The 25,560-nt window shown below is 45.8% G+C and overlaps 1 protein-coding gene across 6 annotated transcripts; it reads right to left on the reverse strand.

Annotated features, from left to right (window-relative positions):
- Nucleotides 1-126: 126 nt before the first annotated feature.
- Nucleotides 127-24,873, reverse strand: LOC100751727 (DNA (cytosine-5)-methyltransferase 3B). 6 transcript variants are annotated; one of them, XM_035446529.1, is made up of 22 exons: nt 24,850-24,873; nt 24,501-24,678; nt 23,877-23,938; nt 23,008-23,130; nt 21,866-21,991; nt 21,097-21,303; nt 19,536-19,694; nt 16,903-17,010; nt 15,968-16,112; nt 13,852-13,977; nt 13,667-13,711; nt 11,436-11,515; nt 11,034-11,146; nt 10,462-10,648; nt 9,658-9,742; nt 9,104-9,249; nt 8,660-8,750; nt 8,236-8,384; nt 7,298-7,383; nt 2,999-3,068; nt 2,216-2,334; nt 127-268 (listed from the first exon to the last, which is right to left on the reverse strand). In XM_035446529.1, exons 2-22 carry the CDS (start codon nt 24,670-24,672, stop codon nt 127-129), a joined length of 2,541 nt encoding a protein of 846 aa, XP_035302420.1. In that variant the 5' UTR covers nt 24,673-24,678; nt 24,850-24,873. The 6 variants fall into 6 exon arrangements, with proteins under 6 accessions (XP_035302420.1, XP_035302414.1, XP_035302416.1 ...); XM_035446523.1 differs by lacking the exon at nt 24,850-24,873 and adding an exon at nt 15,505-15,564 and having other exon boundaries at nt 24,501-24,672; XM_035446525.1 differs by lacking the exons at nt 2,216-2,334; nt 2,999-3,068; nt 24,850-24,873 and adding an exon at nt 15,505-15,564 and having other exon boundaries at nt 24,501-24,672.
- Between the last annotated feature and the right edge of the window lie 687 nt (nt 24,874-25,560).

A 25,560-nucleotide genomic window follows, 5' to 3' on the forward strand; every position in this document is an offset into this window, starting at 1 on the left:
CTGAGGTACACAGTGAGTTGGGGCCCCAAACAGGTGAGCTGAGAAACGGGAGAGGTGAGGTGCCTTCAGGGAGGGGTGACTCTGGGGACCTGGCTCAGACCAAAAGTACCCCAGTCCTGGGTAGAACTATTCACATGCAAAGTAGTCCTTCAAGGGGGCAAAGAGGTGTCTGATGACTGGCACACTCCAGGACCTTCCCAGCAGCTTCTGGCGGGCACCACGGCCCATGTTGGATACATCCGTGTAGTGTGCAGGAAAGCCGAAGATCCTGGGAGAGAACAGAGCGAAAAGACACAAGGTTAGAAGGGCCCATGTCCCCAGCACACCAGAACAGCTGTGTTTTCGAAGTCCAGGCCTAGGAAAGCCATGAGGCTTCAGTCAGGACCACTGGGCTCAAAGGAACCTTCTAGACCACCAGTTCAATTGTTAGCTCAGCTAACAGCTGACAGTGACAGGGAACCAGTGCTGTGTATCTTCACTGGGACTGTGCTCCTTACATGCCATGCAAGGATGCTTCTTAAATGCCTAGTGTAAATTAACCCATGAATGATCACCAGTCAGCAGACATGTATCCAGGACCATTCTTAAATGCATAGTGTGAACATTGGCTTCAAAACATAATAAGCAGTCAAAGCATTTGTTTTCCAGGGGAAGAAACAAAAGACAAGATTTTCAATGACAAACACAGGGGCTTACAAGATACCAGTTCTTCCATAGCCAGTTGAGCACATGTACATACACAGTACTCTTGCTCTCTCTCAAAATATGAGAGAAAAATCCAGAGCTTGCCTAATGTGCTTCATCAGGATGCTGAAGAGGACAAAGACTGAACCGCAGTATCGCTGGCTTTTGACAGCTCTAAAGTTACCTGTAGGAATTCAACACCTCAAGGCCAGACCATGCTATTCCTGGCATCTACACAGTACCAATCACACCTCAAGAACCACTTTAAACTTTCAAATTTCAGAACAGGCTATACAGCATGGACATAATAAGTGACCTCAGCCTATGGCCCAGGGAGCTTTGCAGAAGAGGGCACTGAGACTGCTAAGAGCCTGAAGAAGTTGATAATATACTGAAACTGTTTTCAGACTTAACAGGGCTTAAGCACATATGAACACACAGTATTGTGATGGTATGCACCAGACCAATGCAAGATCCCACCATATAGTGGTGGAAGTAAGAATCCCAGTATTAGGGAAGAGGCAAATATGCTCAAATTTAAAAAAGAATTCATTGGAGCCGGGCGTTGGTGGCGCACGCCTTTAATCCCAACACTCGGGAGGCAGAGGCAGGCGGATCTCTGTGAGTTTGAGACCAGCCTGGTCTACAAGAGCTAGTTCCAGGACAGCCTCCAAAGCCACAGAGAAACCCTGTCTCAAAAAACCAAAAGAACTAATTGATTGGATTTATTTATTATGTATACAGTGTTCTGTCTACATGTGTGCCTGAAGGCCAGAAGAGGGGGCACCAGATCTCATTCCAGATGGTTGTGAGCCACCATGTGGAATTGAACTCAGGACCCCTAGAAGAGCAATGAGTGTTCTTAGCCTCTGAGCCATCTCTCCAGCCTGGTAAAAGAAATTTTTAAGGCCATTTTTAAGGCCAACTTTAGCACAGAAGTGTCTAGACTATAGTGAATCCATACTCGGCCAGGAGATTAGAAAAGAAACATGTAATGAAATATGAAATATTAACATCTTCATGAAATAATTAATATAAAATATCTGGAAAAGAGGACAGGTGGTGGTGGTGCACGCCATTAATCCCAGCACTCAGGAAGCAGAGGCAGAAGGATGTTTGTGCGTTCAAGGCCAGCCTGGTCTACAGAGCTTGTTCCAGGATAGCCAGGGCTACACAGAGAAACCCTATAACAAGAAGCTAAATAAATAAATAAAAAAGGCAGGAGGATCTTTCTGAATTCATGGCCATATACATATTCAGCTCCAGGCCAGCCAGACCCAAAACAAAACCAAAACAAAAAACTGCACAACTGAATGAAAGAGATGATTGCTCAAGGAAGACTAGGGAGAAAAGTACCCATTGGAGCAGAAATCTGGGGATAAAGGCAGAGTTTCCATAGCTTTCTCATTTAAAGCAGATTCTGGGACAGGGAAATATCAGGGAATACAGACAGGTGTCCACTGTCCTCTCTTGCTTCATTTCCCCCTTCCTGCCTTTGTTCCCAAGGGTTCCCTCTCCACGTGCAGCTCACCTTTCGAGCTCAGTACACCACAAAACATCGTCCTTGCCATTCATGACTACAGGGAAAAGCTGGTTTTTCCCCTGTCTGATGGAGTTCGACTTGGTGGTTATTGTCTGTACTTTCTTTAACTGGAGAACAAAACAACATCGCCGGGTGAGCACAGAAGGCTTCCAAGTAGAGACAGGCTCAGGGGCATCCAGAGGGCAGAGGACAGAAGGCAAGAGTTTGGAGAGGTGGCAGGGACAGGCATCCAAAGAGAGAGAGGACAAAGACACTTGAAGAGATTCTATATGCTCTCCACAAATGCCACATACATTTTAGCCAAAAGTGACCATGAAGGATCACATGGTGCCCAAGACACCAGTTATTGACCAAAGGGGTCATTAAGAGCAAAAACCATCCAGACTCAGAATGCCCAACCAGAGCTTGAGCAATAGGCCTTTGCTTTTCACAGACATGGAGGAGCAGGCACCGGACGCCTTACAGTGCATCTCTGACTGCACAGCACATAGCCTTTTGCAATAGCGTCTGCCACTGTTGCCTCTGCAAAGACTCCCTGCAGCACAGCCTCTATGCCTCCAGCATTAACCACTGCAGAGCCCGGTCACATTGTCTCACGGGGATTATTTACCAAGAACATCTCCTACTCTGTACTTGAAGAAGAGACAGAACTATTCTGTGGGGAAAGAAGCCCAGCACCAGGGGTCTGTGAGGGAATGAGTGGGAGCCACGTGGATAGAGCCAAAGTCACAGTTTTCCAGAAGGTGCAGCATAGACCACTCAGCGTCTTACCTTTGCTGTCCTACTGAACTCCAAGCAGTCCTGCAGCTCGAGCTTATCATTCTTGGAAGCTATCACAGGCCTGGGAACAGCCAAAACCCGTTACTCTCCAGCATCTGCCCTGGAGGTCTAAGCTAGAGACCTCGCAAGTCAGACGAGGAGAGAACCTAGCTTTTTAAATAAAATTTAATTTAAAAACTATGTATGAACATTTGCCTGTATATGTAATAACACCATGTGCAGACATGGTTCTAGGAAGTGAAGAGAACGTATAGTATAGCCTCTAGAACTGAGGTTACACAGTTCTGAGCTGCCATTTAGGTGTTGGGAAGGGAACCAAGAGCAACAAGTGCTCTGAACTGACAGTTCCTCAGCTCCAGAATCTGCTTCCTAATTGTACTTAGATAATGATCAAGTCACAAATGTTGGATGAAAAACATCCTGCTGAGAGCACAAGGTTATGCTGAAGTGCCTAAAAACAGCCCATTACCCACAAGAAGTATAGTGTTGCAGTTACTGAATGGCATGCATTAAGAGGGGACCAAGTCCTGTGCAAACAGAAAGTGTTCCTCCACTGTTACAATAGGCAGCACTATCACCTTGGTCTAGGTCACCACGGACATCCTTACTATGAGACGTGCACGGCTAGGAATGGGAGCTCAGAAGGCTAGTCTAGTAATAGTAAATGCCACCCTGCAATGAATGTGATTGCTCCTTCTAAATAGGACCATCTAAATAGGATCAGCAAATGTGGAGTCAAACATCATGAGCTGGATTTCAAAGCAGAAACCTGTCCATATCTGTACATAGAAGTCATGAACTACAGCAGCCCCATTATAGGCCCCGAATAACTGAGACATCAAAATGAAAGCAGTTTAATTAAGAAATGACATCCAGACCTGACAGACTTCTAGCCACCCAATGACAAATAATTGAGTCTAAACCTGAGACCAAGTAAAAGGGTCAGAGGAAGCCTGGATCTGTGCAGATTCAAGGATCCACACAAGACATCCACACAGGTAGTGGGGCATGGGCAAGTCTAAGGCCAGGGACCCCTTAGCGGAGTGTGACACCAACATGGAGCTTTCAGGTGTTCATAGAGCATGAAGGCACACACACAGGCACACACATAAGCATAATTAAAAAAATAAGGATTTGCACAAATTTAATTCTCAGATTGACTGGTGGATGATAATCCAACAGATATGAGCTAGTGACGTCTGTCTCCACCACCTAGACTTCAGTGCTCACTCTTCTTGTGACCAACATGCTGGCTGTCACATAACTTGAGTCTCCAGCTGTTGACATCCTTGACAGAGAATAAACCACACCACTTCCTTTGTGTATCTTTCTGCCTTCTTCCTCTTTTCCTCTCACTATACAAAAATCAATCTCACCCCCTATGTTTTCCAATGACAACAATAAGTATCCGGTACTGTGCTTACTTACATGGAAACCTGCAATTTAGTTTCGCTCCAAGGTGTTCCTGACCTAAAAACACTGATCTTGAAGCTTGTCTAGGGAAACCCATCAACCCCTGAAATCCAGAGCCCTTTATCACTCATAGGATGCTCATTCTTCACACAGCTGCATTCCTTTTGTTCTGTTGAATGAGACCTCTTCTTCCCATCCACATTTGAAAAGCAACCTTCCCATCCATGAACATACCTACTATCCTTTCTCAAGTAGCTTGTCCACTCCACAAAAGCCACCACTAGAGTCCACCATTGAATGGGCAACACAACAGCAATGAGAGAGTTTGATTGCTATGTAAATCAGCATAGGGTATCCCAAAAATGAACATGGTATGGTACCAGTAATTCAGCAAGCTTCAATGGTTAAGTGGTTAATGATAACCTCCTGACACCTGGAGCACCATACTACAGGCTCCGCCTACCCTTCTTGGGACACTTGGCCAATGTCCAAATTGGTTTATCACCAGATGCCTCTGCTTAGTTATCCCTCAGAGATGGTCAATACCATCAAAGTTTCTATATTCATTAGCAAGGTCTTGAAAGCAAACATGAATAAGCAGGCCTCTACAGAGCGATTGCTTGTCTATAAACTCCCTTGACTAAACAACTTTTGGTTCATGATTAAAGAGTAGGAAATACTGTCTGAGAAAACTAGGATTAGGGTTAGAAAGCCGAGTCTATGATTTTTATAATAAATAAATGTATTTATTATGTGTATGAAAGTATTGTCTGCATTTATTATCTGCATATCACATGCATACCTGTCACCCTCAGAAGACAAGAGGGCATCAGATTCTGTGGAAAGAGACACTAAGAACAATAATTTTTACGTGGGATGCCATCAACTTATAAAACTTCTATAGGGGGCTGTAATAAGATCTGGTGCACTCTGCTGGCCTGCAGACAGAAGACTGTATATATAATAAATAAATAAATAAATAAATAAATCTTTAAATAAAAAAAAACTTCTATAAAACTTCTATAGGGCCGTAAGGACATCATCTTGTGGCAAAATTGCAGCCTATAGAATGGGAAAATGTCTTAGCAATCATATATCTAATAGAGGGTTAGTATCTATAAAGAACTAAGAAATGGGGATCAGAAGTAGTGAACTAACTCCTCAAAATACGAAATATGAACAGTTGAGAGAGACTTAATAAAATATTCAACATTCCTAGGCACTGTGAAAGTATAATTATAGATGAGCAGCGGTGGCAAGCGCCTTTTAATCTCAGCAGAGGCAGACAGGTCTCTGTGAATCTGAGGGCAACCTGGTCTACAGAGTTTCAGAACCCTGTGTCCAAAGGGGGAAAAAAAGAAAAACAAAAAGACTCAAAGAAAAAGAAAAATCAAATGCAAATTATTACCGAGGTTTCATCTTATGACAGTCAGAATGGACAAGATGAATACAAATGATACCTCGTGGTGACAAGGATGTGGGCAACGGGAAAGAAACAATTATTCATTGCTGGTGGGCATGCAAATTGGTTCAGGCACTATGTGCCATTTGGCAGTTCCTTGGGAAGTTGGAAATGGATATGCCTCAAGATACAGTTATTCCAGTCTTGATGATGTACCCAAAGGTATACATATCATCCTACACCCTACTATAGAGCCACTTGCTCAGTCATGTGCATTACTGATCTATTCAAAATTGCCAGAGAAGTCAAAAACAGCATAGATGTTCTGTCAATTAATGGATAGTGAAAATGTCATTCATTCATACAATGGAATTTTCAGATGTTAAGAAAAACAAAATAGCTGGGTGGTGATGAACCATGCCTTTAGTCCCAGCACTCAGGAGGCAGAGGTAAGTAGATCTCCATGGCCAGTCTGGTCTACAGAGGTTCAGGACAGCCAGGGCTACACAGAGACCCTGTCTTAAAAAGAAAAAAAAATAATAATAATGAAATGGCAGGAACCAGGAAAAATATCCTGCATGAAATAATCCAGACACAAAGGTCAAATATTGTCTGTTCTACTTTATATTGCATAATAGCTTTTACGCCCTCGGGATATGTGTATGCTACAACACTCCATAGTTTAGGTATACAGTAAGAAGATGGAGGAATCCAAAGCAAATGGATATAGAATATATTGCTATAGAGAAGTAAGATAATAGATGGATTAAATAGAGAATGAGGGAAAAAAGATTTTATTTTTATGAATGGTTTCTCTGTATGTATTACATGCATACCACAACTTCACCTTAGGGTCAGGAAAAATGATGTCTTTGACATTCAGCATTTGCAATAGAAGACTTGTCTACGGCCATACAGAACGCGCCCGATCTCGTCTGATCTCGGAAGCAATAGAAGACTTAGCACAGCAGGAAGTTAGTTCTCAGTCATCATGAGAACCTTGAGAAATATCCGCCTTTATCTAGAGCAAGACAGCTGACCAGTAGTCTAGTTATTCAGAGCATCCTAAAGCCATGACCTTCTTTCTAGACAGTGATTCTCAACCTTCATAATGCTGTGATCCTTTAATACAGTTCCTCGGGCTGGACAGATGGCCCAGTGGTTAAGAGTGCTTGCCACTCAAGCAAAGGACTGGTTGATAGCTTTCATGGGCTCCTGCACGCATGTAGGACGCATAAATTAATGGAAAAAAGCCCAAATAACAGTTGTAGTGACCAACATATTATTTCACTGCTACCTCGTAATTGTAGTTTTGCTACTGTTATGAAACATAATGTAAATATTTGATATGGGAACCCTATGAAAGGGTCATTGGATTCCCCCGCCCCAAAGGGGTCCTGCCCACAGGTTGAAAACCACTGTTCTAGAAAACTGAAATGTCAGTCAGACTTTGCCGTCCCTCTCAGGTCTCTTACCTGTTCATCCCAGGTAGGTTGCCCCAGAAATATCGGGCCCTATGTGCAGCAGAAACCTTGATGGCATCGATCATCACTGGGTTACACTGCAAGAAGAGAAAGGGAGCTGCTAGAGACACCTCAAGACTTAGCTAGAGCTGCCAGGCAGCCCATGTTTGACCTGTCGGGTGACAAGCCTTTCCTAGCTAAAGAAGAGGCAACGAGACTGACCAGGTCCCACCCAGAGGCTGGCTGGAGAGAGCTATGCAAGATGGTGGGGTCAAGATGATCAAACCTGCCCAAACTGATTCATGTCAAAATTATGTCTGCAGAAGTTTGTACAGGCAATGTATGCAAGCCTAACCAGGGCTTCAGGACAGCTCTATCACTTAAGGCTAGACAAGTTATAAGCCAGCTGTGGTGGTGCACACCTGTAATCCCTGCTCTCTAGAAGCAGAGACAGGAAGAGTAAAGGTTCAAGGAAAGCCAGGGCTACGTGAGACCATCTTCAAAAAGAAGCACAGAGCCAGCAGGGTGGTTCAGCAGGATTGGGTGCTTTTATGCTGATGCCCAGAGTTTGATATCCAGAAGCCACATTGTGGAGAGAATGGACTCCAAAGTAATCCTGTGACCTTCAAACATGCAGCATGGCAGGTGTGCCTGTGTGCACACATACAAAATAAAGCTTAGAAATGAAAGAAAACACACCAAGAACTGGAAAGACAAAAGCTTAGTAACTGTCCCAGTCATTATCAATACAAACAGAAGATAGGAGAAGTGCCAGCTAACAAGGACAGGTGAGCCAAAGGATCACCTAAGTTTAGAAGGTTGCCGAACTGTTCATCCGTAGATCTAGCCATACCGTCCTCTAATCAGGCAATCATTTCCTCAGCAGTATCAAGCAGCCTTCAGTGTTGGCAGTGCCTTCCCTGCCTAGGCTCCCCTGACAGTCCACTCACCGCCAGGAATCGGGAGATGTCTTTCTTGTCGTTAACCTTCATGGCCACCACATTCTCAAACATCCAGAAGAACGGACGGTTGTCGCCCTCCTTGGGGCGGGTATAATTCAGCAAGTGGTAAAACTCAAAGAAGAGCCTGCCGGTGCCCTCTATATTGATTGAGAGCATTGGAAAACAGAGTTCAATCAGGAGCTTCATCAGCATATGCCTCAACTTTCCCAAAACCAACAGTTTCCAAAGGAAATGGCAATAAAATAAAGCCTGTACTCGTTGTGCCCTGGAATTCCAAACAATATAATGGGGCCTAAGCCATGAGCAAGGTGAGAAACTCCGACATTTTCTTTGCAGCCCATTCCATCAGAACTGACACTGCTGATAGTGGCCCTGGCAGGGAGGGGGTCACAAAACCAGTCATTCTCCTCACCATATAGGCCTTTCCTGGCTGGATTGACATTGGAGAGGTCATTGCAAGGGCTTCCACCAATCACCAAGTCAAAAGGGCCCCACTCTTCAATCTGAGGAAAAGACACACAGCTAGGATGAACCTAAGGAAGGAAGAGCTAAAACCTTGGAGTCTGGGGGAGGGGAGAGGAGAGGTTGAGAAGACAGAAAAAGAAATCATCAAATCACCCTTCTCACCACTCAGTGCTTAACACCTGAATGCTCATGTTCTAACAGAACTAAGTAATCTTGAGCTATAACTCAAACTGCCCTATTTGTACTTTTTTCTGAAGTGTCCACAGCTTCTCACACCTGCAACCCTGGACCTGAAGAATAGGGCCAATATGCCTTGAGACTCGGCAAGGTCCAGCGTATAGAAAAGAAATAAGCAAGATGAGATGAATTCCAGGAAAAAGGTCACCCTCACATTTTTCTTTGTGATTTTCCTGACGTCATTCACATATTTGATTTGACCTTCATGCTTAACAGTTCCCACAGCAATGGACTCTGTACACACTTCGGACGCAACATACTTTTCCACTTTGATACCCAGCTCTTTGAGCACCAAGTACCCTGTGAGGGATCAAACAGAAATGTGAGGACAAGAGGCCAAGCGCAGAGCCATCAGTCCCAGCCACGGTGTCCTCCTGAAGCACACTGAAGAACCCCTTACTACATCACTGTCACTTCAGGGTGTCTGTGTCGACTCCGGGGACCTCAGAACATTGCCAGTATTGGCTATGTTCATTCCTTCTATGTATGGGACAGCTCACAAAAAGGGAAGGAACCAGGATTGAGGAAGGCAGCTGTTGCCTAATTGTCCCTAGTTATTTATTCATATAGAAGGAAAAGTTTAAGAAAGGACACACATGACATCCTAGCTACTACTCTTCTCAATTATCATGGGAGAGACACCTTCAGCCCGTCTAGAAGATTCTTCCATTGGCCTAACAGAGCATGCTCAGATAAGCCTCAACTCACCTGTTGCAATTCCATCAAACAGGGACAGGACTCTAATAGGTCTCCTCTTGGCTGCAGGAATTGCTGGGTACAACTTGGGTGGCTCCTGCCAGATAAGTAAAGAGAGTGATGTCTCAGAGTGTGCATCTATCCTCCTGTACTCAGAAGCATCCATGGGAACTGGTAAGAGAGCACTGGGCACAGGCTGGCCATTCTGTCCTTAGATAGGAGGCACAGCTGCCTCCTACAGACGCATAGAGCCAGATCAGGAGCTTGACCGCTAACGGCCAAGGCCTGAGAACAGAAGATCAACTCCTACATTGTGGGAGCAGCTGCCCTCGTCACCCTCACGCTGGGATGTTTCCATCCTGTTCCCTCCTCAGAAGGTACTGGAAGGGAGAATTGTCTGCTAGAGGTGTTGACTAGCAAGGGCTCTTAGCCTCGGGCACGGGCCCTGTGAGGTACAGATGGTATAGCAGAAATGGATTCTTGCTGCACATTCCCAGCTGGCCTTGACCTCACTATTTAACACAGGCTGCCCTTAAACTCATCACAAAGCTCATGGCTCAGATATCTGTGCTGTCACTATGCCTGGTACTATAACTTTTGGGGGCTGTTTTGACACAGAATCTCAGTATATAAGTAGCCTTGACTGGCCGGGAAGTCACTTGACTGACCAGGCTGTCATTGAACTCAGCCATATGACTGCTTGTCTCCTACATCCTGAGATGAAAGGCCTAACTCTTGCTTTGACAGATGCACAGGAATCCAGATTCTCAGGGACTGCAATTGCAAGGGACTAAACAGAGGCTCTATAGGGCTTACGAATTCTTCGAGGTCAGGATCAGAAGTGAAGAAGTCTTGCAGGCGCATGTTCCAATCCTTCCTGCGCCTGAGGACCCCATGGCAGCGCTGTGGAAGGCACATATAGCAGCTCCAGGGTTCCTGCAGCTTGGCATCCTCAGCTGTCCCTGTACCCACCAGCACCTCCAGACACTCCACACAGAAGCACCTGTGCCAGAGTATCCAGAGAGAACGGGATCACGGTTAGCAGACATTTGCCCTGCGGGTCCAGTTAGTTCCCCAGGGCATGACCACCCCTGCCTGATGCTCAGCCTCCTGCCTCCACATGCTTTGAGATATAGGGTAACAAACCACTTCTTGAATGTGGGTCCTTCACACTCCCTACAAATCTAGACCCTTTCAACACAAACCTCCCAGGGCTGACCTCACAGGCACACCTGACCCAAGGCCATGCCCATGCCCACCAGAGCCCACAGAATAGCCACTGGGTGCTCATTTTCTATGGATTTTAGCTGCCTACAGGCTGCAGGAACGGTGGGGTACACCCGGGGACCCTAGACCCTCTCGTCCAGGCCCCACAGAAGGACACTCACCTGCAGCAGCTTGTGTTGCTGCACAGAAGCAGCTCTCGGCCCTCGCAGCACACAGTGCAGTAGGACTGATAGCCGTCCTCATCGTACATGTAGAACAGCTCCAGGAAGCGATCCTGACAGTCAGAGAGAAAGCCCATGAGACCATAGTCCTGGCCTCAGTCAGGTCTGGCTAGCAAGCTGTCTGGGGCCCTAAGCTGGTGGCCCGGGTGCCCTTCAATGATAGTCTATGTGAGCTGAGTGCCTTATGGAGGGAGGGCCTTCTCTGCTGCAGCACCTGTCCCCAAACAGGAAGGGTGTTGGGAGATGTGCCCTGGGAAGCTGTTCATTAGCGCCTGGAGCAGGGACTGTGCTGGGGGCCTGTCTGGGGAAGGGTGTGGCAGAGGAAGGGGCAGGAAGACTTACCCGGCAACTCTGACAGAGCCCACCCTCAAAGAGGGGATGGAAGGATACAGGGTTCTTCCTACCACAGGACAAGCAGCGTTCTGAGAGAAAGACAGGGTGTCAGAGTCTATGGAGATCAAGGGGCTAACATCTCCTGATGAAGCCTTAAGGGTGAGAGTTCTGAAATCCTGCTGTGTCAAGGACTTTGTTCTTTTGCAATGATGTGTTTCAATTTAAATGTTACTAATTCAAATCAACAAAAAGGAGCTACACATGAGCAAGGGGTTTGCAAAGAAAAACACCAAACAAATTCTTGTACCAATGGAAACCACAATTTGTTTTGCAGATGACACTACAAATCCTACCAATGATGTAGCATTAATGTGCCTTCAGACACCAGCTCTCTCCTCTACCTAAAACAATCAGCAGATTTTAACTAATTGGGTCTAATTTCAGGTCTGAATCCATCTGTTTTTCATGTGACCTTTATACCCCTGAATCTGGAAGCAGAGGTATAGAGTACTCCTGGACAATATGGTCTACTTAGTGAATTCTACGGCAGCTGGTGCTAATTGAAGATTCGAGGTAGGAATGACAGGAGGATAGACAGATGACAGATAGCTATATAGTTAAAGAAATAAATAATAATAATCCTGACCGAAACTGTCTGACTAGGAGGGGTTGGGTGACTTCTACATGGGAGGTAAGGCAAATACTGTGAGAGCCTGTTCTGCACACCAACTTTCCCATGATTTTTATACTTTATTTTTATATACATGTGTGTGCACAGCTGCACATATGCAAACTATGGAAAGCATAGTTAAATTTTGGGTTTCTTACAGTTGTTTGGTTTTCCCACTCACTGTGAGTGAGACAGAGAGAGAGAGTGTGTGTGTGTCTGTGTGTGTGTATATGTTTATACTATATTCTTGAAGGAAGACATTCTCATGACACAGGTCAAGAGAACACTATGGGTGTTAAGACTTTCTACTCTAAAACATTGGTCAGAATGTATCTCACTTGTCCCTGGATACCATTTGTCCAGGAATTCTCTTCTTTAACATTGGTTTTTTGAGGGGCTGGAGACATGACTCAGAGGTTAAGAGCACCGGCTGCTCTTCCAGAGGTCCTGAGTTCAATTCCCAGCAACCACATGGTGGCTCACAACCATCTATAATTGGATCTGGTGCCCTCTTCTGGTGTGCAGATACACATGGAAGCAGAATGTTATATACATAATAACTAAGTTCTCAAAAAAAGGATTAAAATTTTTTAAAAAATAGTTTGTATGTTTTTTGTTGTTAAAGACAGAGTTTCTCTGTGGCTTTGGAGGCTGTCCTGGAACTCGATCTGTAGACCAGGATGGCCTGCCTCTACCTCCCAAGTGCTGGGATTAAAGGCATGCCCACCACTGCCTGGCAGTTTCTCTTTTCTTGACCTGTCCTGAATTTCCTTCTTAAGCACCATGACTGTCAAAGGTGGCTTAGTCATTGCCTTTGTGGTACTGTATTTCTGGAAAAATAATCTGAGGTCCTAACCCCTCCATGGGAAGCATTATCACCCTGCACCATGATCATGAAACCTTATATCTAACCCATCTCTGTCTCAAAAGGGCCATGTTACTGGTACAAACCAAGCTTTTAAAAACGACTTACTTGTATACATCCACTCAGTCTGTGCTCACACATAACAAGAGGACAGGGTAAGTCTTTTTGACCTGGGATTGCAGGGAGTCAGTGTAACCCACATCAAGGCCAGCTTGGTTTTTTTTTTTCCCGTGGTTTTGGCAGGACCACAGCACAGGTATTATATGAGTCATAAGCACTTTACTCACAGACATTACCTACGTTCAGAGCAAAATTTCTTACCCAATACTAAGCAACTATCTCTAAGGACTAAGGAGAAGCAAGTTGGGAAGGCAAACAGGGAGTTTCTCACATATTCAAAACTCCAATAGCTTGGTTCTGAGACAAATGAATGCAAGGAAAAATAATGGAACAATACCAAAGTAGATCATGGAAAGCACAAGGTACCAATGCTGGCCAAAATGCTGCAGCTCACATTGTCCCCTACTGTGATCTCTCTGGTCAGTAACTTCACGGACAAAATCAGATTCAGTTAAACATGGGTGCAGGAATAGGTCCTGATGTAGGACAATGCTCAGGCTCTGTATTGAACCCATGCAGAAGGTCAAAGCCAGGCTAAGACAGGCCTGGGGCACCCCAGAAGGAAGTGCCGGGGGACAACAGTACCTTCCAGATTGCCCTTGTTGTTGGTGACATCAGAAGCCATCCGTTCTGTTGAGGAAAGAGGGACAAGGTGTGAGACGAGGTGGGGAAGTCCCTCCTTTCCCATGCAGCCATGCACCTCTGCAGACCTGCTGCTCCTGGTATGCACCATGCATGGCCAGGCCTTTCAGCACCCGACCCCAAATCACCTCGGCTCTCATCATCCTGCCCTCGGTCTTTCCCACCGTAGCTGTTGGTCTTGAGGCGCTTGGGAGGGGGATAGGACTCAGAAGCTGCAGAGTCGTTGTTGGTTGTGCCTCTTCGACTTTTGTTCTCTGAAAGGTAAGGAGACGCATTTGACTGAAGGTCTAAGAGACAAAGCGGGCCTCAGACAAGACCATGCTTGGCCTGGGATCCAGCTGCATCTAGAGCAGGGGCCACGATGGGGTGGGTGTAGAACCCCAGAGGGTAGCCCAGAGCAGAAGCCAATTCAGAGCTCCTCTCACCCAGGAAGCAGGCCAGACTCATGTTCATGGGGTTTACACATCTGAATGTGTAAGAGAATCCATCCTTCTAGAGTGAGCCCAGAGCACATGCTGGGCCACAGCTGGAACTCTGAGGTTCCTACAGTGATGCCCACCACAATGCTCAATGGCAGCAGGGAGCTATTTGAAATGTCAGGAGGGACAGGATTTCACACTGGGGGTCAGGTCCAAATCGTCACGTGAAGCCACTGCCTGGTTCAACTGGCTTGACTTAAATAATGGAATCTACTTTAGCCAATTTTATATTAGTTAATATGGAATTAACAATTGGGTGATGTTTATCACCAATATACAACTTAAGACATCACTAAATATGGAAATACTTTAATTTTGTAATAATTTAGAAAGTAGATTAAATGTATAATTAATATTTCAGTTGTTCTATTACTAGAAAATTAAGTTATATTTTTTTAATCCTGAGTGTGACAGTACATTCCTTTAGTGACAGCATTCAGAAAGCACAGACAGAAAGTTCAAGGCCACCCAAATCTACATAGAAGGTTCTAGAACAGTGAGGGCTATAGTAAGAACCTGTTTAAAACAAATGTTTTATTTTGGCTCACTTTCTCGTGTTTCTACATTGACTCATATTAGAAATGATTAAATTTGATTAAATTTTTGTATTCCAGGACAGGTTTTCTTGGTATAACCCTGGATGTCCTTGAATCAGCTCTATAGTCCAGGCTGGCCTTGAACTCTGTCTGCCTGTGACTCCTAAGTGCTGGGATTAAAGGCATGTGCCATCATGGCATGGCAAGGAAATAAAATTATAAACCCATCAAACTCCATAAGGAAGCTATGTGTAATGACATACTCCTGTATCCAAATCTAGCCTGGGATTTATAGTGAGGCACTGTCACAAGAAACTAAAACATGGCCACTGAGACAGCTCTGGGGGTCAACGTGTCTGCAGGTTAAGTCTAGCAATCTGATACCAGTCACCCCAGCGGTAGAGACTATACTCATGAACCCTGTCCTCTGATCTCCATCTCCACACATAAACACCAACACACACACACAAAAAAAAAATACTTAAAGTTACCAAAATTCAAAGATCCTTTGATGGCAAAGTGACAATTTCCAGTGCTTATACATGTCATTAATGTTAAGAAACAAGAGAGAAGGAGATAATCCAAAGAGTGTGTGAGGCGGGATGTGCACCCATGGTTAGCCTGAGGGTCGGTGAGGGCGGGGAGTGAGGGGAGGGATTCATATCAGCTTAGGAGACTTGATTCTTCTCCAGTGAGCACTGTAGATGCCAAGAAATTGCAGAACAGAGCAAAGAAAACAGAACACTCAAAGATGGTAAGGGAATACCGTGTTTCCTGGGTTCTAACTTGCTACTGCCTGCACGACGCACCTTCGACTTATTAATCACTTTTGCAGGAAAACAAAACAAAAACATTCCATTAGATTAGGAGCTGGCTGTACAGGGACACCCTTCACTTCATTACGTTAATCCTGCGCATATTCAGGGAAGGAATGGCAGGGAGCCAAATTTATTTTAATTTTTCATTTCAAAGAAAATCTGGCCACAAAGGTAAAAGATGAATTTGGATATGTGGAAAAGATTAATTGCACTGCACACACCCATGGCAGCAATATGGCCAGGGAAGCCAGACAAGGCAGGTAATGGCCCTCAAGCTCCCAGAGGCTTTTAATTAACAGCCTGGGGTCCACAGTAAAAGTAGGCCTTGCTTGAGTTGGCACAATAAGAGTGCTGAGGGTACCAGTGTGGCTGAGGCCTATACCATCAACAGAGGTATAGATTCATTCCCACCTGGTTGCTTGTTATTCGGTTTGAGGCCCTCGATGCCAGTGGGCTTGAAGCCCCCGTGGGCCCACTCCAGCATGGGCTTCAGCTTGTCCTCCAGTGAGTCTCCGGGGCTACTAGGGAAGGTCTTGCCAGCTCGCACCCTGGCTCTCTGCCAAGACACAAATAAAGATCAAGTCTATCCATGAATGGGAGCAGGTGAATGAGGTATGTGCCAGGGTGAACCCAGGGATTCCTCCTGCTGGGGACTGCATTACCTAAACACTGGTGTCTGAAACAGCTGCACAGCTGTCTTGGGGTGTTATGTGACAAGGGGTCTGCTTTTGAGGGACAGGTAAGGAAACAACAGTAAGGGACATGGGTGACAGACATTTTTCCCTGTAGGCACCAGATATGTTCAGATCCCTGACAGAGATTGATTAAGCTGAGCTATTGAGACGACCATCCCCATCGCCAACAGCTTATCCAGGAAGGCTACCTTTGACTCATGTCTTCTGAAGGGATGTAGCCAAGCAACCATTATTTCCAGGGCCAAGAGAATCTGTACATCTATGTACTTACCACCACAGCACAAAGGTTCCCAGGGATAAACAACTGTCTACAAACTATGAGAAGAGAAAACTAGCCATTGCATCCTCTATGCTTAGAAATCCTGTTCACAGATTGATAAAAGGCCCTTAAATGTGATTAGGTGACCTCACAAGTCATGAATCTTCCTGTCTTACCTAATATCAGTATTAGCAACTTACTGGTGATTCCCCTTGTAACCAGTTCAACCCAACCAGAGGTCAGACCCCATCTTCTTGCCACTCCCTTCTCTTTGGTATCTCTGCCCCAAGCCAGTCTTGAGGGACACCTTCTACTCGCTTTTACTCCATAGGTTTCTTCTTTCTGCCCTGCCTATAGGCTGACACCCTAGCTAGCACCCACACCCATGTTACCTCCAGAGTGTGGTACATGGCCTTCCTATAAGAAACCAGCTTATTGAAGGTGGCCAGGTTAAAGTGCTGGCTGAACAGCCCAAGGGCCACGAGTTTGTCAGCAGAGACCTAGGAGAGAAAAACATGGCCGTGATCGAACCACACTTGAGATTAATGTGCACTGTTTCACCCAGAGCCCAACGAAGCAACAACTTACAGATGCCAGAACTGAAAAATAAGGGGCAAATGAGAAATGGCATATAGCAAATTTGGCCATGAGAAACTCCAGATGTGGGTAAGGAGGATAATTCAAGTAAAACTAGGTATGTCTTCAAAATCCCTGCACATGTGCACATACATGTGTATGAACAGAGTGAATGTCCCTGGTACAGACCTGAGTCTCAGTCCTGAAACTGTCCACAATCTATCTGAGCATGTTCCTTACCTTCCAGATTGTCACTGCCAACCAAGGATTTCCCACTGTGCACAGGTTGAACATATGCTTGAATTCTTTATTTTTGATACAGGGTTTCTCCGTGTAGCTTTGGACCCTGGCCTGGCACTCGCTCTGTAGACCAGGCTTGCCTCAAACGCAGAGATCCACCTGCCTCTGCCTCCCAAGTGCTGGGATTTGCATGCTTGAGTTCTTAATAGTCGCAATAGTTGTATACCTTATATCCTAATCACTAAAGGCAACTTGCCTTCTGTCGATGCAGAAATGAATTATGGGTGGGATTCCTAGTGAGTGCAAAGATAAAACTGGGTGACAAGGAACTGCCAGCTGCTCTACCCAACATGAGCAGAACACAGTGGGTGCTATATAGGCCCTGGGCAGGTCTTTGCCTTTTGCCAGGATCACGGCACACTCTAACACTATCCCACAATGCTACCATCTCCATGCTACCTCTTATTGCCATCTTACCCTGTCCAGAGATGAGTATATTTTGTCTTTCGGATCAAAGCAATGGCAAATATCCCTTCTTCTAAGACTGGCTTGGGGCAGAGATACCAAAGAGAAGGGAGTGGCAAGAAGATGGGGCAAATGATGCATAAACCCAAGTCACTATTCCTCCTGCTCCCTCTGCTGTTCAGACAAGGCAACTGCATGTAACCTCTCAGAACAGTCTTCAAGTCCTATTTGTTGTCACCCAGGGAAATGTAGGATATACTTTAGGAAAAGTCATAGAAATCCAACTCATAGGAAAGAAAACCTGAAATGGAACGAAGTCCCAAATGCCACTTCACTCCGACCTGTTTGTTGTACTTCAGGAAACCCCATCCTGTCTGTGTCTGGGAATTGGCCTAACACTGACTAACATTTCTAAGGAAACCCCCAGGAAATCCATTCTGCAGCCCTCAAAGCCAAACCAGAAACAATTCCAAGTGGTTAAGAGCACAGTGGTTGCTGGTTATTGGTGGCCCATGCCTTTAATCCCAGCACTCAGGAGGTAAAGGCAGGTGGATTTCTGTGAGTTCAAGGCCAGCCTAGTCTACAGAGTGAATTCCAGGACAGCCTACAGAGAAACCCTGTCTCGAAAAACCAAACAAACAAACAAAAAGAGTACAGTGGTTTCTCCTCCACAGGCTTGGGTTAGATTCCCAGTACCCAGATGGTAGCTCATGACGTCCAGAGTCAAGATCTGAAATCACTCTTCTGTAGGGAGTAACCCTAGCCCCGCCCAATAGTCCTGGGGCAGGTACCAGGTGGACCTGGGGACTCGCCCATAAGGGCGGGGTGAAGGAAAGCCGGCATGACGTAAGGGGGGCTTCTTAAAAGGCTGCACGTGGGGACCGCGCTCTCTCTTTGTTCTGGCTGCGCTGGCTGGGTTCTTAACCTAGCTCTGGCCTGTGTTTCACCCGGCTGTGCTTGGAATAAAGAGACTTTAATCCAATACTCTTCTGACCTTCCATGGTGTACAGAAATAGATAGAGAATGATGCATACATATTTAAAAAAATCTTAAAGCAGATCTCAGAACACATGTTTAAAGTTAAGAGTCAAAGTGGGGCTGATGGGATGGGAGAAAATAAACTCTCTCATTTATGCTGAGAAGACCATCATTATAAAGACTCATTTAAAATGTTTAACATTAGAAGCTCATACTGTCTCTTATTTTTAATGAGATGGGGTTTCTTTATACAGCCTCTGGCTGTCCTGGACTCCGCTGTGTAGACAAGGTGTATGTAAGATATGTTTCACAATACCACTTGTGTGTGTGTGTGTGTGTGTGTGTGTGTGTGTGTGTGTGTGGTGGGGGAGCACAGAGGCCATAGCAGGGCATTAGAACCTTGGCATTGGAGTGACAGGCAGATATGGCAGCTACCTCTCTAAATGCTATACTGCTTCCTTATTCTCCAGTACACAAGTCACAGGTGTGGCTGCACAAACCTTGAGTCCCCCACCTCAGGAGGCAGAGGCAGGCCGATTTCAGAGTTCAAAGCCAGCCTACTGTACAGAGGGTTACACAGAGACCCTACTCTAAGAAAAAGAATAAGCAGCTTATTTCTGGTCCTACAAGCAGGCATCTAAGACAGGTAACCAAGAAATATATTTTTCTTACTCCAGTCCCAGTGCCAAACTTACTGCATCCTCATGCAGAAAGCTGACCTCAGAGCTACCCCAAGAGGAGAAGAGACCACCTTGCCATGGCTCACCTCAGAAAACTTGCCGTCACCAAACCACTGTACCCATCGCATGCCAGGCATGGCCTGGCGCTTGGAGGTGGCTTTCCAGGAAACCACCATGGCAGGCCACCAGGAGAAGCCCTTGATTTTTCCCCATACAAGGTCGCCTATTCCAAACTCCTTATCATCCTGCAAGAACCAACAGAAAGAATTTCAGTCACCAAGGCAGGTGAACCCTGAGAAACTCCACTGACCTAGGGCAAGAAAAAAACTGTTGGCCATAAAATGTGATACATGAGTTTGAGAAATAGCTCAATGGTACATACAAAAAGGTGCCAAGGAAAAATAAGTTGTATAATAATATGTATTTTTTTCACAACTTTTTGTATGCAGAGGTGTGTCCATGTTTGGCTGTATGCAGGAACCCATGTATGTTCAAGTGGAGGTCATCATGTTAGAAGTCTGTCCTCTCCCAGAGACTGAACTCAGGTGAGGCTTGGTACCAAGTGTCTCTTACCACTGAGTCAGCTCACCATCCTGAAATTATGAAAGCATAAAGAAGCCCATGCCCACACTTGAGCACATGTTCCTTGGGCTAATGGCTTCCTCCTAAATAACCTTAACTACAACACTGCTTCACAAAAAAAGAAGCAACATACAGGACTCCATCAGAAGGTACTCTGAAGCTTTGTCTAGATGCATACATCCACATGCAGGAAGGAAGTCTCAATTCATTAAATACACTCCAGAGCCTGAATACACACAGTGTGAGAGCAAACTATTGCTTAAGTGATAAAAGCCACTGTAATGCCTGAACAGGATCAAAATTTCTAAGGTCATAAATATTATCCAAAAAAATTATGTCCAATTGGAACTACTAAAATGCTGAACTGATTAGAACAAAGGTGGGGATTAGAACAAAGAAAAGGCCACATTGTGTTTGGAAGTTCTTGGATTATACCCAGTAAAATTAACAGAAAGTCTAGTAGCATATGCATATATTCCCAGCATTCGGTAGAACAAGGATTTGGAGGTCATCCTTGGCTACACAAAACTTTGGGTTTGGAGACAGAGTCTCACTATACAGCCATAGCACGGATCTTCTCTGTAGATCAGGCTCTGTAGATCTGCCTCATGCGTTTTATGATTAATTATGTATGCTATGAAACCATCTTTTTCAGGGATAAAATACCACTTGGATGTGGCACCGAAGAGGCAGAGACAGGAGGATTTCTGTGACTTTGAGGCCAGGCTGGTCTACAAAGTGAGTTCCACAACAGCCAAGGCTGTTAAACAAAGAAATGCTATCTCAAAAAAACAAAAGGAAGTGAGGGGACATTTGGAGAATAAATAATTTTTGTTTGTTTTTTGTTTTTTGAGACAGGGCTTCTCTGTGTAGCTTTGGAGCCTATCCTGGTACTCGCTCTGGAGACCTGGCAGGCCTTGAACTCAGAAATCCACCTGCCTCTGCCTCCCAGTCCTGGGATTAAAGGCGTGCGCCACCACGCCCATCGAGAATAAATAATTTATGTTTTCTTTTCCCGTAATTTGGATCTTGTGCACCTGGGACAAAATCCCTTCTCAGTGGTACCTGGTACTCAGTGCTGTCTCCATCTTTGCTCTCTGCATACAGTTGTGTGGCATCCATACTCTCTTGCTGGCTGTCCTGGCTCCAGTCAGTTGATGGGGTACTGCTCCTCTGAGGTGTCCCTTCTTCTATGAGGTCGATACTGGGATAAGGGCTGGCAGGGGACGACCATGGTGTGCTTGTAGAAGACGATGCTCGCCTTCTCCGAGACTATAGATAGAAAGACAAGACTGAGACCTAGTGAAGCAAAGTGGAAGGAGGTACACGTACAGTGTCTACCAACAGGTTCCCAGAGATGTTAAGAGTGAAAGAGCAAACCAGCACCCCAGAAGACAGGGTTACAGGGACAGGCACCTGGCAGCCATTTGACCCAAAGGCAGAAAGGAAACAGAATAAATAGTGTGAGAGCAATGACAGGTAACAACCAGAGGCTCTGAGCTGTGAGCTCAGAGAGAGTGGGGTCTCCAGGAAACTGGCTCCTGTGCATCTGGAAATAGAAGTAGAATGTGCTGGACCTGCTGGGGTTGCCTCAAGACAGCAGGAAAAAACAAAAGAAACATGCGTGGTAGACACCAGTGGCTTTAGCTCAGCTCCAAGGTGGGCCAGATTCCTAAGCAATCTGGAACTCTTGACTCCTCAAAGTAGTTCTAAGTATGATGAGTCAGGAAAGAAAGATGCCAGACCCTGAAAAGCAGGTGTGTGTGAAGAAAGCATAGGTTATAGCCAGTGCTGTGCAGATTAGTGAAGCAGATCTTTCAGAGACAGGACCAACCCTGGTAGCTGGGAATTCCACGGGGTATTCCTGCACATGGTGGCGGCCCTGGCGGCCTCTGGTGATTCTGGGCGAGGCTCTTTGCCTCTCCAGGCTGGAGGTAATGTTGCTGTTTCGGGTTCGAACCTGAAAGTAAGAAGGGATAAACACAGGGCCTTAGGTGACTGGGGACATGGGGTCCAATGAAGGTGCCCAAAGGGATTGGGCCCTGAGATAGCCTCCAGTCAACCTGAAGTGGAGAAGATAATTGGATATAAAGGTGGGGATCCCTTTAACAAGGGTATCTTTGAAAGGGACAATCACACTGGCCCATGTCACAAAGATTTCACCACCTGATTTGGCAGCAGCAAATGAAGAGTAAGCAACTGTTTACCTTAAACCAGTAGTTCTCAACCCTCCTAACGCTGTGACTCTTTAATACAGCTCCTCATTGTTGTAATTTAAAAAGTGGCGAAAGAGGATTAGACACGATAGAACAAAGTTTATGTGGAGAGTTTTCTTAGGGCAAAGGGGATGGGAAAAGGGAGGCAAGAGGGAAGACCAGCCTCTGTGGACAGGAGCAGCAGAGAAAAGAGGCAGAGAGGCAGAGAGAGGTGAGAGGGAGACAGAGAGACAAGCAAAGAGAGATGGAAAGAGAGACAGAGAGGGAAAGTAACAGACAGAGAAAGAGAGAAAGATGGGAGGTGGGCAGTTTCCTGGAGTTTTAAGCAGGAGAAGCAAACGATTGCAAAGCCTTCCTCAGTGGGACTGTAATCAGAAAGTCAAAATGTAATCAAAAGTAAAGTGGTCATGAAGCTCTTGGTGCTGTGCTCAGTGTATCAAACGTCCAAAGCTCATCTGCTCTATCAGCTCTCATTTTTTTACCTTCAAGTTCAAGTAAGGATCTGAATTATCCTGTTGTGGCTAAGCAACATCAAAATTTAACCAAGGGGTCCAGTGAATTAGGGAACTTGCCAAACCTTGCCAATCCTTGAGTTTTGTCCCCAGAATCTACATGCTGGAAGATGATAACCTACACACACCCAACACACATAAAACCAAATGTGTCCACATTTTTTTCTGAATAATTGTCTAAGCCTTATTTTCTATCCAGGTCCAGGCATGGTGGGAGATGCCAGAGTTACCAGGTGGGAGGGACTTACAGCTGGACTTTCCGAGGGTGACCTTGTCTCCTTGGTCTCACGCGTGAGCTTTGGCATTAGTAGAATGTCTGAGCCATCCCCATCCTCTGCTTCACCATCTCCATCTCCATCTCCTGCCAGGTCCTATGGTAAGGATAAAAGACGAACTAACGCAATCAGTATACAGAAACATCACCACCTCTGCACTGACATTACCCTAGGAGTCCAAAATACACCAATGATCATCAGGTTTTTCTCTAGCAAAATTTCACTCCTGCTAATCACATGCTCACAAATTCAAATTGGGTTGAAAAGATAAATCCCAGGATCTGGATAAATGGCTCAGAGGTTAAGAGCACTGGCTGCTCTTCCAGAGGGCCTGAGTTCAATTCCCAGAAACCACATGATGGCTCACAACCATCCCTTATGAGATCTGGTGCCCTCTTCTGGCCTGCAGGCAGACATGCAGACAGAACACTATACATAATAAATAAATCTTTAAAAAAAAAAAAAAGATAAATCCCAAGTCACCAGCAAATTATGGAAATGAGACTAATGCAGAATGCTGCCTCCCCGGCATCGTCAACTCATTCACAACACATGTGAGAGGACACGAGACGAGGGGTTTGCTTACAGTGACATCCCAGCCATCCAGATACTGTCTCAAACAAGCAAATCAGACATACCGCAACCAAGGTGAAGTCATTCCAGAAATGTCTTTTGTTCTATTTGAATACTGATTACAGATAGGGAGACATAACTTTAAATACACGGGAAGGATCGAATAAAAGACTTTGCAGTGGAGTAAAGAATTTCATTTGTCCTTTTTCTCATGCAATCAAAACTAAAAGAACGGTATAAAACCACATGAAGAAAAGAGATGATGGTACCTGAGTGTAACTCAGCAGGTTGGAGACCTCCCTCTTTGACAGCCGTGAGCTTGATCTTCGGCCTGTAAGGAAGATTTGGGAGTCTGCATTTGGGAAATAGGACAGTGATCACCAGCCTGGGGAGTGGCCTTGCTTTAAAATGCATCCTCAACATTCTGTCATTCTAGGAATCAGTGTCCTCATCACCTCCATGAACTCACTGGACAAAGCGACAGGGCCTGGCTTATGCCTTCCTCTCCACACGTTAAGCATTAATTAACATCTAAGGAGGAAAAGAAGCCCATTCCTTCACAGTCCATTCCATGAAACTGGTTGATACTGGCTTCATTTCAAATGTCCCTGTGTGGCCAAGTAGCTCTTGGGGTGAACAGGAAAATAGGCCACTTTTATCCATTTCAGAAAGTCCTAAAAGACATGGTAGATGTCAAGGACCAGAAGGGACCATAGAGGCCCCCAACCAGTGGGGGCGGACTTTCAGGCAGTCGGGGAACTAACTTCTAAGAAGAGGCAAGTTGGCAGCATCTCCTGATCATCATGAAGCCCAACTCAACAGAAGAGACCCAATGTGCTGGTCTCCACTGAGACCTGCCATGGAACCTGCTATGTCAGAGATTTGACACCCACCTCTGCTCTCTGATGTGTTGACTGCCTCTGTGCACATTGCCTCCAAGACTGGGGGTGAAGGAGCATCCTTAGTATCTGAGGCCTGGTCACTACAGTTCCCATTGACGATGAGACATTCCTCACACCCGCTGGCACCCTCCTCCTCATTCAGATGTCTGCTATCTCCCTTCATTGTTTCCTGTTGGAAAAAAGTCAGGATAAGTAGGAGAAATGGGGGCACAAAAGGGCTGCACATTCCAAGTTTCATATTACAGGTTCTCTATCTCCAGCCCAAGAGACCCCACTCAATCTGAAGCTGACTGTCTGTCTGTATTCCCACTAGACTCCTACCAATAGCCTGTCTGCTCACCAAATTTGGAGGCTCAGGATTTGGTTCAATGGGGCTAATTAGGTGAATCTCCAAGTCCCTGATACCAGGCCCCAGGACAGAGGGAGAGGATGGTGTTAAGGCTGAGGTCTAAAGCTAGGGCTGCTCTGCAATTGGCCAGCCCTTCAAATGATGCCATTTAGGACATGCTTGCCTGGGCCTGCTTGGGACAGCCTAAGTTCCCTTCTGTCTCTGGCCCCTCTCCCCTGCCCAGCCTCTGCAGATCCTCAAGAAGCCTGTGCACTCTTTCCCCTTGTGACCCCTTTGTTTGCTCTCTCTTCAGGTCTCCTTCCCTCTGCCCCTCCTCTCAAGCAGGCTTCTCTCTTCTCCATGGCAGCATAAGCCCCACTCCGGCCCATCCTCTGGGGCCCATTGGTTAGTTGGCCTGTCACTCATTCCCCCCTCATCAGCTGGGGGTGAAACCCAAGTTCTGAAGGGAAGAAGGATGGAGGAAAAGCAGTGACAGAGCTGGCAGTCACCAGGAGTGACAGCTGACCTGCTATGGCCTCATGACACCTCCCATTGCTGTTTCTCAAGTAAGCCAGCTAAGACAGTGAGCCAGGTCCTCACTGATGGGTTCCTGGGCTTGTGTGACCTATGCCCTGTTCACAACATTGTGGACACCAAGCAGGCATATGTACATGTAAGAACCGATATTCACCCGAACCTGTACCCATCTGGGTAACGCACGCC

This window comes from Cricetulus griseus, chromosome 6, assembly GCF_003668045.3.
Source record: "Cricetulus griseus strain 17A/GY chromosome 6, alternate assembly CriGri-PICRH-1.0, whole genome shotgun sequence".
Lineage (NCBI taxonomy): Eukaryota > Metazoa > Chordata > Mammalia > Rodentia > Cricetidae > Cricetulus > Cricetulus griseus.